The 13,271-nt window shown below is 40.0% G+C and overlaps 1 protein-coding gene across 2 annotated transcripts in view; it reads left to right on the top strand.

Annotated features, from left to right (window-relative positions):
- The window catches only part of DNAH11 (dynein axonemal heavy chain 11), a 321,971-nt gene that overhangs the window by 209,258 nt on the left and 99,442 nt on the right, over positions 1-13,271 (top strand). The window contains exons 57-60 of one of the 2 annotated variants that reach the window (XM_061586942.1): positions 805-1,038; positions 3,775-3,921; positions 11,056-11,169; positions 12,418-12,561. In XM_061586942.1, the coding sequence (XP_061442926.1) occupies positions 805-1,038; positions 3,775-3,921; positions 11,056-11,169; positions 12,418-12,561 (639 nt within the window). The remainder of the gene's footprint in view (positions 1-804; positions 1,039-3,774; positions 3,922-11,055; positions 11,170-12,417; positions 12,562-13,271) is intronic. The other variant, XM_061586939.1, reaches the window with a different exon arrangement.

Genomic DNA, 13,271 nt, shown 5'->3' with positions numbered 1-13,271 from the left:
AGGAAGTGGCCACTCTACTCTGACAGCACTAGTACAGATCCTAATGCCATCCACAGCATTAAGGGTTCATTCACTTGCTCATCTTCCAATGTGATATGTTCTGTCCACTGCTAATGATGCTTTTATGCATTCTACAGAATGCTTCTGGGTGGGAGGTGGGTCAATTTCTTCCCAATGTAAATAGTAGTTTCAGAGGAGAAATTTTTCACAAGGGAAGAAAGGGGTTAAATTCCCTCTCTGTGCCTGCTCTGATCTTGTTAATTATCACCCACTCCAGTGGTTGCAATTCGTATTTTTTAAAAATTGTCCCATTAGATCTAAAGGTGCATTCAACACAACATATAGTTTGACCCTTACTCTGGGCTCCACTCTGAAATGAAGGTGGATGGGAGGGGAGAAACAACACGGTCAATTATGCATTATCTGGAAATGCCACATCCCTTGCAACTCCCGGTTGATGAAGCATCTGATGAACAGGTGTGCTTCCAGCAAGTGCTCTGAGATTCTGAGATGTCCTGGTGCTGAATGTCCATTGATGCTTATGTTCATTTGAGGCTTGTGTCAATGTCATAATGTACAGTTTGTCAATGTTGATGTGGCCCTCTCCAGGGCAATTGTCTCCATTGCCCCACCCCCACTCCTGATCTGAAAAAAGGCCTGGGTTCCAAGGGCTGAGTAACAAGGCCTAGCATGGGATCCCTGAGCAAAGGGTCTGTGGCTTCTGTGGCACTTTGCTATGTATTCAGTTAACTGAATTTTTAACCTTTGTAATTAAATGACCTTCTGTGATGTTTATTTTTTCAGCCACACGTTCATGATTCCATTTGCCATTTCATGGCTTATGCCCACATCAGCGTGAATGAGATGAGTGCAAAGTTTCAGCAGAATGAGAAGAGATATAACTATACAACTCCCAAAAGCTTTCTTGAACAAATCATGCTTTACAAGAACCTCCTGGAGAAGAAAATCCAGAAAATGTCCCAGCACAAGGAACACCTCCTAAATGGCATTCAGAAGCTGAAAACCACAGCTTCTCAGGTATTAATAGTAGTAGTAGTAGTAGCAACAGTAGTAGCAATAATAGTAATAATGAATTTATAAATTGTTTTGGAGTGCCTCATAGAAAGTGATTCGATAATAAAATTTAATTAGAATGTCATGGAGCCTGATGTATATTTATATAATTATTCATATGCAGCTAAAGCAGTCCCAGCCAGCATGTCCAGTCATCAGAGATGATATGAGATGGGACTGCCTCCAAGTCAATTCCGACTTATGGCAACCCTATGTATAGGGTTTTCATGGTAAGCGGTATTCAGAGGTGGTTTACCATTGCCGTCCTCTGAGGCTGAGAGGAAGGACTCAAGAGGTCTAAAAAATGTTGGATATTGAATCTACCTCTTTGCTTCCTTCTTCACACCCCATCCCATTTAGGAAGATTGGGGAAAGCTGTTAAGATGTTTCAAAACACTTCTTTAAACATGTTTCAAAACACACCTTTAGATTCAGTTTATGATGCATCACAATATAATCATCTTTGAACATTCTTCAAGAATGTGACTTACTTTTCATGACTCTAAAAAGTATACTTCTTTTACTGCTTCCCTAAAACATTTTTTAAATGAATGGACAGCATATTCATGATTATAATTAATTTAAGGCTGCCTCAAATGGTTTAAATTGGCCTACAAAGATTAATCCACATTATTTATTTAAATTAAGAGGGGATTAGGAAACAGATATTTATCTTTCAACCATGGAAATCTATACATACTTTTATGCAAATAATTTGTTAGCATGCATCTTATTTTTTTAAAAAAAAAACTTGTTGAAATAATAGTGGTTCATCATATAGAGAACATGATAGATGATGAAATGAAATGGACTGTCTTCAAGTCGATTCCGACTTATGGGCGACCCTATGAATAGGGTTTTCATGGTAAGGGGTATTCAGAGGGGGTTTACCATTGCCTTCCTCTGAGGCTAAGAGGCAGTGACTGGCCCATGGTCACCCAATGAGCTTCATGGCTGTGTGGGGATTCAAGCCCTGGTCTCCCAGGTTGTAGTCCAACACTCAAACCACTACGCCACACTGGCTTTCAATGTGAGATATAGTTCACCAACTTTTGGAAGGCTACAGGTTCCTCAGCCCTATCTAAAGACACAGTTTTCTTGGGCCCTATTGCCCTAGCTTTGATTGGGAGTTACTTTAAGAAGGGAGGGGGAACGGAGAAACAAAGTGTCATGTGGCATCTTAAAGATAAGCAGATTGGCTAGTCTTTAAGATGCTACAAGAATGTTCAGTGCTGGTTTTGCTTCAACAAACCCACATGGCTGCCCCTCTGGAATTTGAAATGAGTGTGTGGACAAATGTTTATCCCTATCCATCAGAATTGCCAAATGAGGCCCTGTTAGTATAGCTGCTGTACACTCCATAACTGTTGATTGGCAACTAGAGAGATAGTCGTCATTAAGAGATTTCACTGAGACCCATATTTCTAGGCTTGGAATTACAAGTCTCCAAGGTTTGCATTGTTCACCTTAGATACAAGGCAAGCATTATACTTCCAACATCTTTCCCAGGTAATCTAAGATACAGAATAATTCCTCTTTCCCTGTTACCATTCACACACCAGCAACCTCCAAACCCCTTTCTCTTCCACTCACCTGGCACTGCTGCTCCAGAAGCTGCGACAAGTCGAAGGAGTAATGTAAAGCTGAGAGGTCTCTCTCCCACTCGAGAACCTAGTAGCTCCCTTAATGGCTCTATGATAGCTCTTGGGGAAAAGGGCATTTCCTAGGGGCCAATGCACTCTGCAAGCTGTATGCAGCACACTAAATACCAGAAGGAAGAAAGGCCTTCCATTTTTTTTTCATCCCATTCATTGCTGGCACCAAAGCAACAGCAGTGGATGGGACAGGGACATGGGGGGGGGTCATTGGTGGGAGGTAAGATGGAGGTTGGGGGTCTGGCTGGTTTGTGGGATCAGAAAGAGATTCAGATTGGATTGGAAATAAGCTGAGATATTTCACAGTTCTGGGGAAAATATCTCTGCTTATTCTGAACCAATCTAATTGGGGAAGCTCACCCATCAGTAGCTGACAACCTCATGGTTCCAGATTTGTTCCAGAGGCTGCTGATATTCACTTGTATGTCCATGTATATTTGTTCATCATGAAGGTAGGTCTCATTCCTAAGACTACTCCTGTTGGATATCGATCAAGGGTCCATCTAATGTTCTAATCCACTGTCTTTCCTGTAACCAGCAGTTAGCAGACAGATGCTTCTGGTAAGCCCATATGTTCTGAAGGCAAGAGCCTTCTCCAGTAGTTTGTCCCCTAGCAACGTAAAAGTAAATCAAGTTAGAGAAAAGGAATTTTTAGTAGGGTGTAATACTAGCAATAAATATTTCAGTAAATACAGTATCTCAGTCCAGTATCTATACAGACATGAATGTATGAAACATATCATGAATATATAGTAAATCTGGTTGAGAGATTCCTCCTCCCTCTTTAAATTGGGAGCTCTGTACTTTTTAAAGCTTTCTGAACAATGGTGTATATATTTCAGTGGTAACGGGAAGGGAAGAAAAAGGTGTTTCATATAGTATTCACTTTTTAGCCAATTAAGACTTCAGGTCTTGTTGCGGTTAATAGCAATAAAAACTCTCTTATTGCAATCCACTGTTGAGTATCCACCTTCTTAGAAAGCTGTCCATGCTAAATATCCAGTGGCACCTGCTCCAAACTAATGCCTTTCCTGTTCTGCTTTAGGTGGAGGACTTAAAATACAGACTTGCCTCTCAAGAGGCAGAACTGCAACTGAGGAATCAAGACACTGAAGCTTTGATTACTAAGATAGGGCTTCAGACTGAGAAAGTGAGCAAGGAAAAGGCCATCGCTGATGCAGAGGAGCAAAAGGTCAGTGTAATTCCACAATTCAGTGTTGTTGAGCTATATTTAGTACAGAATAAACCTTTGTAGGTGAACAATTTTGAACACCTACCTCTCCAGGGAGCATAAAATCTAAAGAATTATTATACTTACACATGTTTCAGCATTTCACACCATGATTACCACTTGACCTTTCTTTACATTATGCATTTTCCCAACCTTTTAGCTCTTTTAATGATATGAAAGAACAATAAGCACTGAGCTCATTCAAGCATATAATGGATGGGGATCTTGGGAATCAGGCCTGTATGTAATACAGTAAAGGTCAAAGAGTCATCTCTGAGCACTTCTGGTTTTTAAAGGCTTTTGGGTTTTTTTTTTTTTAGTTCAGTTGAACAGCTCAATTGTTCTTGAAGTCCATTCCACTGACTTGCAGTTTCACTTCACAGTTTGCGTTCTGTGATGTACTTTCCGAGGTTCGGCATTAGCTGTTCAGATCCTTTGTCCTTTCCTTTTGCATGCTAAACTCATGTTTCATATTGAAATTACTCATATTTAGATTTTATTAATAAAGAAGACACTTTTCAGTTCTGTGCTCTTACCTAAAGCTAGACACAAAGTGGAACTGTGATTTTAATAGTAAGTTGCATTGTGGAGGTGATACTATTTCCCAGCACCATGACTGTTATCCAAAGGTCCTTTGCATGAGCAGCAAGGCATTTCCACTCACACCCCTGATTTCTTATAAAACCCTCCTCCTGCTGCAGGCACTGTGCCACATTCCACTCTATTCTGATGGGTCCTTCAACCGTCAGGAGTAGCTTTGGGGGGGGGGGTACCAGGAGCTGTAGTGAGGATGTGGTGATAAGAAAGCATGAGCAGAATCTCCTAATACTAGAACTTGGGGTCGTCCAATGAAGCTGAATGCTGGGAGATTCAGGGCAGACAAAAGGAAATGCTTCTTCACACAGTGAATCTGGTGGGAATTGGCTCCCACCAGATGTAGTGACGGCCACCAGCTTGGACGGCTTAATGGGCATTTAGAATATACAAGAAGGATAAGACTAGCAAAGCCTACTAATCATGGTGGCTACATTACCTTCAGCATCAGAGGCACTATGCCTCTGAATTATCAGTTTAGGCCTTTGGGCTAAGCCACCTCCTCTTATGTTCAGAGTCCTATTCGTACTTCTTTGATTCCAAGCCAGTGTTGCCATAGCAGGGAAACAATCCACATGGTTCTGAGATCATTACTCACAGCAGTTCAGGCATGGCTAGATTCAGAAATTTCAGAGTTCTAGACAAAATTGGAAAATACTGATGTCTTCTGCTACTTCCATGAAACAAACAATGAGCACTGGTTTAACACATAAAGCCTAAGGCTGATTTCCCATTTTTTCCTCCCGAGTGTGGCAACAGGAGAAGTGGGAGAGGAACAAAGCAGGGACTTTTGAGCAGCATGTATGAGCACATTGCACATTCAATAGTTTATTTTTAATTATGGTTTAATATGACATCGAAAGGTCATTGTGTTTATCAGTCAGGAATGTAGGGAGTCTTCAAATGAAATTCTGGGCATAGTCAGCACATCTGCACTAAGGGTGAAAAACTTGTTAGATAAATAGCAATCATCTTTAGGGATCACTCTCTACAGAACAGACAGCTGTGGAGACTGGCAGGCCACTTTTGAGGCTTGGTAGGCTGGATTTGGCCAGCAGGCTGTGGGTTAGCCACCTCCACTTTAAAGGTAACACCAGCACCTTGAATTGAGCCTTGAATACAAACTTGCAGTCAGAGCAGGTTGCACAAAATTACCATGATAGAACCAAAGTGCCTTGGATACATCAGCAACCTCAATTCAGCCTTCCGTACTAGTTGCAATTTCCAAACTTCGTATTCTAAACCATTGTTACAGACTTTGGCAACATCACAAGTTCTTTTTATCTTCTCCAGCTATTTGAGATTTATTTATTTATTATTACATTTAAATCCTAGCTTTTTCCCCAAGGAGCTGAAGGTGGCATACATGGTTTTCTATTTTATCCTCCCAACAACCCTGTGAGGTAGATTAGGCTGAGAACCTGTGAGTGGCCCAAGGTTACCCAGCAAGCATCATGGCTGAGTGGAGATTTGAACCCTGGTCTCCCAGGTCCTTGTCCAACACTGTAATCACTATACCACGCTGGTTCTTTTAAGCTTATTATTAAGCTTCATGTACCAAACTCACTAGAATATTAAAAGCTGTAAGGTTTAAAGACCTTACATTTAGTATTAAATTTTAATAAACCAGATTTTTTAGGAAAAATGTTAGTTACTCTACACTGTAACTCTCCCCCCCCCAGCAATTCTGTATTGTTCTGATGTCTATAGGATTATTAGTGGAGCAAAAAGGGGGAGAAGCCCAGCCCAATGGGGGAAAGCAGGAAGCAAAGGAATTCTACTGTCAAAGTGGAGGTAATATAACAAAATATTAATGTCTGTATTTGGAAATCTCTGAGGAAGGACCCGAGAGGTCTGGAAAATGTTGGATATTAAATCTACCTCTTTGCTTCCCTCTTCACACCCCATCCCATTTAGGAAGACTGGGGAAGGCTGTTAAGATGTTTCAAAACACTTCTTTAAACATGTTTCAAAACACACCTTTAGATTCAGTTTATGATGCATCACAATATAATCACCTTTGAACATTTTTCAAGAATGAGACTTACTTTTCATGACTCTAAAAAGTATACTTCTTTTATTGCTTCCCTAAAACATTTTTAAATGAATGGACAACATATTCATGATTATAATTAATTTAAAACTGCCTCAAATGGCTTAAATTGGCCTACAAAGATTAATCCACATTATTTATTTAAATTAAGAGGGGGTTAGGAAACATATTTATCTTGCAACCATGGAAATCTATACATACTTTTATGCAAATAATTTGTTAGCATTCATCTTTTTTTTAAAAAAAAAATTGTTGAAATAACGGTGGAGTAACGCGGTGGCTCCTGTAAGGGGCCTCGGTGTACCTGAGATATATGAACTGCTTTTCGAGCTACAGCTCAAAACTCTACACTGTCCCTTTGAACAGTTGCTGGCCTTCATGGCCATTTGTGTAAATTTGGCAGGCTTCATAACCTGGTGACCGCTATAGGGGCCTCAGATACACAAATTGCATGAACTTCACTTCTAGGTTTCAGCCCTTCATATCTCTGCATTAACCTTTGCAGCCCTTCATAACTGACTGTGTAGGGTTTTGCTAGCTCTTCAGAACTGGGGGTGTAAACCTCCGAATTTATCCGGTGACTTCTGTGTGGAGGAGGACTTTTTATTCAGCCTGGTGTGTGTGTGGGAAAAGTTATGAGTAATACAGTTTGTTTATTACATGCGGTTTCTGCCCCATCTAATTTTGGGGGCATTAATGCAAAGCTCCAGCTTGCTACTCTGAACAGTTAGAACCCTCATAACTGTCTGAGAAATATTTTGGATTTATTCAGGGACTTCCTTGAAGGCTCTAAGGATCCCATGGTTATCATCCTTGGTAAACGGTGCTTAGAAGAGTAACATAAATGAAACTGGTTGCTAGGCGGAGTCGTCACCAGCAGATCCCGGGGTGATGTTGACTATTACAAATTCCATGTGGCCCTATTAAGGCTCATTTCGCTGTTCAGTGAATTACATTCTGTTCACTAGCTGTTTGCGTAACTAGCCTCAAGATTAATTGCATAGTATAAACTCTTGGTTACTTACGTAGTCATGTATGTCTGGAGGTGCAGTTCTACTGGAAGGTGGGGATTGCCCACTCAAATCCTGACTGTCATCAGCACTTCCTTGGGTGCCTAATAACAGTTTACCATTGCATATTACATTTATCAAAACATTTAGGTTTGGTATGGTTTACTTCAGTGTTTATCTTGTGTAACTGGAGTTGCATCTTCCAGTCATGACAATACCTGCGTGAAACTACATAAAAGCTAGAAAGGAGGCATTAAGGCTCTTTCCCTTTGGGTGGAGACCACACTATCACACTATCATTATATTGGGCCGAGAGACACCTGCTGTCTTTGCAGACAGATTTCTTTCTTTTTTTTACAATAATTTTTATTCAAATTTTCATAAAACATACAAAACAAAATCATAAAACATTCAAAGACAAAAAACAAAACAAAACAAAAATGATTAAACAAAAAAATAAAAAAATGTTGACTTCCCATTTGTCACAGATCAAATCAGTTATAGGTCTACAATATATAACAATCCTGTCTCTTAAATTATATTATAAAATCACTTTCCTCCAGTAGTTATCTTAATTAATCATCAAATCTCATAAACATTACTTTATTCTTTCCACAAAAAGTCAAAGAGAGGTTTCAATTCTTTAAGAAATATATCTATCATTTTTTCTCCAAATAAACATATTGATTAATCCATCTCGTTAATAATAATAATAATCTTATTGTCATAACCATAGTCCAAATAAACATATCGATTAATCCATCTCATCAAAATCTGTTAGGTCCAATAATTTCAATAGCCATTATTCCATTATCCATATTAATTCCATCTTCCATCTTCAATAGTCCTGTTAAGTCCAGTAATTTCAGTGTCCAATCTTCCTTTATCAGTATTCCATAATAATCTTGCTGTCATAGCCATAGTCATATAATAAGAGTCTGATGGGAATTTCCTCTATCCCAAATATTTTCTTGCCATCAATTCTGAATAAGTTGCTGAAATATTGTTGTAAAGTCATATCTGTGTTCTTCTTTTTTACAAAATGCACTGGCTCATCTCTTGAGAGTTTTTCCATTATCACATGGCTGCAGTTAATTCCATAGATTTTCTCTATATCAAGCTCCATCACGTCATTCCAGTCCAGAAGATTATCCAAGCCATTGATAACTTTATCTCTAATATCTTCATTAATTTCTTCAGAGATAACGTTAAATTCCAAACAGTAGATTTTATTTCTAATATCCATAAACTCCAGATCTTTTTCCAATTCCACATTTGTTCCAATCTCCAGGGCTTGTATCTTCCCTTTATTTTTTCTTTTCTCATCTCTGATCTCATTCTCCTCTCTCACAGGATCCCCTATTTCTTTAAGCTCCTGCATCATTTTGCTCAGTTCAATTTTCAGCTCCTTACTGCCCTGTCGCAGGGTTTGTTTCGTTATCTCAATCTCATCCATTATTTTCTGAAACATAATTACTTCCAGATTCTCAGCCACTTTCTTGATTGCCATTTTTAAAACCACGAAAACAAAACAAAACAAAAATAAAGAAGAACCACTTCTTATTTCAGCAACAATTGGGTTAATATTCCAGGCTTGATGACATCACAGTATAAACAGAGCAGCCTGCCTTATCTCTCTATGTTCAAGAATACAAAACAAATTTGGTTCCCAGCATCAAAACAGTTAGTGGCGTCGTGAAGAAGCAGATTCGTCAAAATAAAATAGACCAAAAAGAGAATAGTCCCAGACAATATAATGTTCCTCGGAATAGAAATCCCTCTTCTGTTTATATCTTTAGAATGCACTTCCAGGACAGCTTTTTGCAATAGAAACAGAGATAAGCTGTTAATTTCGTGAATAACAGAGAAGAGTTATAGCTCACCCAGAAGTTCTTTAAAGCTGATTCATTTGACAAATCTCTTTTTGCTGCAACAATTTAAACCAAGTAAAAAAAATAATAGAAAGAAGGGTGCTTGCCTGTTAGTCCGTTTTCTCTTTGAAGAAAAGATAAACGTATCGCATTAATCAGATAGAGCTTGTTCGGAAGTCCGTCCGGCATTGCTGGCTGGACCTTTTCTCATAAATTAATGAAATCCAGTCCTCCCAACAAAAACAGGCTTTTGAGGTTGATCTCTACGTTTCTCCCTGCCCGGGAGAAATTTCATCAGTCAAAAAAAAAAATGTTCTGACTGATTTATATTTGAATAAGCTTCTTTTGAGGCGGGAGCCCGTCTCAAAAGCAGGCACAAGCGAAGTCACCCTTCCCGGAAGTCCGCAGACAGATTTCTTCAGTGGGGCTCGGAAGGTCACTGCTGATTGGCTCAGCAGGCAACAAGGGATTCCAAGGGAGTGGAAACTACATCCGGCAGTGTTTCATCTCCTCCAGCTTAGTTTCGACAACCTGACAGTGGAACTGTTTGCTTGAGTCACAACTCTCAGCTTCCCCGGTACTTCTTGAAGTACCTAGATGCAAGGGTGAAGTCCGTAGAGGCCCTTCTGACCCCCTGATTAGAGGGTCTTCTATCCGGTTCCCTCCTGGGCAGAACACTGTGGAAGTTTCGGCGTTAACAGGATCATATGTACTGGCTCCGCAGATTGTGCTTTCAGATCGGCTTGCCCTATTAATAGCAGATCCTTGGTGGCTGCCATCAAGATCAGATCCAATGACATTAGATCTTCCTTCTCATTGTCCAGTCTGCCACCCGGATCCCAACTGGTTGATCCTGATGGCTTGGCATTGGAGCAGACACAGCTAATCCGCACAGGACCGTGTCTTCATAGAGGTCTACAGATGGGATTGACAGCTAACACCTTGCATCTCCAAGCTTCCACTATATCTTCAGTTGGTTTGGTTACCCTTCGAGTGTTTCAATGGGCTCGCATCCGCTGATTATATGTTTTTTATAGGTAACTGCCCTCCGTTCTTTCTCAGGTGTAAGCGGTTGGTGGTCCCTCCCTGTTGGGGCTGCTTTGGTACATCCCACGTGATGGCATGCTACCTGGGGAAAATGGACCATTGGTCTCACCTGAAGGGTGGTTTTCCCAGGTATCATGCCATCATGGCCCTCCCTGCTGGAGGATGCCTGGGTGTTTTGTACCACCTTTCAAATTATTGCTGTTAAACTTGTACTGTGTACAGTGTGTGACTGAGTCAAGACCTTTCTGATTCTAGTAGGAATGAATGTGGTTCTGCGTTATTTGGGGTAGTGTCTCTATTTTCCTTGCTGGTAGGCCTGTTGGCCCTTCGTACCTTTTCAGATATCTCACTTCGGCCTTGTCACAAACGAACTGCAGTGGGAGGGGCATGGATACCCCAGGTCTTGACTTCAGTACATTCTCTATAACGCATGTGATGGCATGATACCTGGGAAAACCACCCTTCAGGTGAGACCAATGATCCGTTCTCAGGTGAAAACTTTGAGTTTGTGTTCAAATAGGTTGTTGCCATCCAGGCAGAAGTATCTCGGAAACAGAAAGAGTGCGAAGATGACCTAGTAAAAGCAGAACCTGCTCTGGTGGCTGCTACTGCAGCTTTAAATACACTTAATAAGGTAAGAAACAAACAGTTTTGTAGTTGGCTGCATGTTGTATTTCACCGTGGGTTTTTTTTGCAAAACAGCTGCTTACTTTCTTGAGAAGTGAGCAGTAGTTTTGCAAAAAAAAAAAGGTGAAATACATGTTGCATTTGGAATATTGAATAATATATTATTTTTGCTACTGTGGAAAAGACCTAGGTCTTTTGTGTTTATCAGCCTTTCCAAATTATTCTGTTTTTCATGTAATGAAGGCAAAGCCATATTAAATTATTTCATAGGATGCAAACATCATTCCTTTTGTCGGTTGTATTTTTACCACCACTCAAAGCACAATAATTTGACATTGGTAATCTTTTCTCCAGTTCTGTGTTTTGAAATGTACCTTTGTAACAGCGAAGCATATCAACTTGGTAGTGGATTAGTTTTTGCATCAAATATTGCATTAGATTCCATTTGGAATTCCATCAGCTTGCATGAGATGAACAGCCTTGTAGCTCTACAATATGATAAAATGTGATTTAGTAATGACAAATTAAAAGCTGGAATTGTATAATTAATAATACAAACATATCCAAAACAATATTTTTCCTACTAGAGCCTAGGCAAGATTTTTAACTTTTAATTATATAGCTGTGGAGGCAATGATATCCCAGTTGTGTTTATATGCTGGAGACTAAATGATCTTGTGGTTGTAACCAATTACCACTTGTTATATTCTTATAGTTTTCCTTCACTACTTACAGGCATCTTCAGCTCTACTTACTAGCACAGGAAAGGGATCACAGTTAACCAAGTTACAGAATGATCCTAAGTGGGGTGGGGCAGGAATTAAATGGTGGACAATTTGCTTTCTCCCAAACCCTGCCAGCAAGAGTGGCAAGGTGATGGGGAGGTGTGCCTTTTTTTTTCTCACTAGCTTTTTTAAAAAATCTTCCTACTGAAATAAATGGAAAGAAAATTTGACTATCTCAATGGATCCAAGGCTACCCCGTAATGCCACGGATTGGGCCCTACTACAAGCAGAAATGGTGCCCACAGTACACCCATGCCCATCCATGCAGCTTTCCACAGGCATATTGGGGGCCTCTACTGTGGGTGTGTCAGCCAGCCAGTGGAATTGCACTTCTGCTCCATCCTAATCTTCCTCAGCCAGCCTTTGGCAGGAGTTAGGATTGCTCTGCCTATTTTCTTCACATTGTCAAAATGCTCTTTGGTTCTCCCAGTTTGGCTTGTTTCAGCATCATTTTTGTGGTTGTTCTTCAGGTGAATCTTTCTGAACTGAAAGCCTTCCCTAACCCGCCAATTGCAGTGACCAATGTTACAGCTGCAGTAATGGTATTACTAGCAAATAAAGGAAAAGTACCAAAAGACCGAACCTGGAAAGCTGCTAAACTCTTCATGGGAAAGGTGCTTGCAACATCCGTATCATCTTTTAAACTGCGTTGTAACCTCATTAGCTGACTTTTGTATTTAAATAATAATGTTTGTGTATTTATATAGTAACATTCAAATATATCATTTCTTTCAAAATTTTACATGGTTATAAGGAATTTTCTGTAATGTCTTTGAGTGGGCAGTAATTATTTGCAAAAGCAAAAATAAACGTAGGAGGCAAGTTCCCCAAATGAGGAGAAATACTAGACTCCATTTGTCTTTGTCAGCCAAATAGTCTAAACTTCTACAACAAGGACACAATGTTGTTTTGTTCGGATTTTAATTTATTTTATTTTAATGATTTATATGCTGCTTTTCAAAAGAAAAGTTTTTGCAAGGGGGCTTACAATCAGTATTGGTAAAGAATCCCCAAAAATCTTCCTGAAGCTGCTTTTCATTTTCAAATATGGGGTCAAGGCTATGTTTCGTGTATTCGCATGAAACATGTAGCTTTCCAGTTATAGCCACATTGAGATAATGTGCATTTCTTCCAGGGAGATATGCACACCCATTTCAGATGAGACCCAGGAGTATATTTCTTCTCTCGCCTCTTCCTTCCACTGTCTGCCACCCCTTATTGAGAGCCAGTGTGGTGTAGTGGTTAAGGTGTTGGACTATGACCTGGGAGACCAGGGTTCGAATCCCCACATAGCCATGAAGGTCACTGGGTGACCTTGGGCCAG

This window comes from Rhineura floridana, chromosome 10 (assembly GCF_030035675.1).
Source record: "Rhineura floridana isolate rRhiFlo1 chromosome 10, rRhiFlo1.hap2, whole genome shotgun sequence".
Taxonomy (NCBI): domain Eukaryota; kingdom Metazoa; phylum Chordata; class Lepidosauria; order Squamata; family Rhineuridae; genus Rhineura; species Rhineura floridana.
This window is presented reverse-complemented; position numbering and strand designations above follow the sequence as displayed.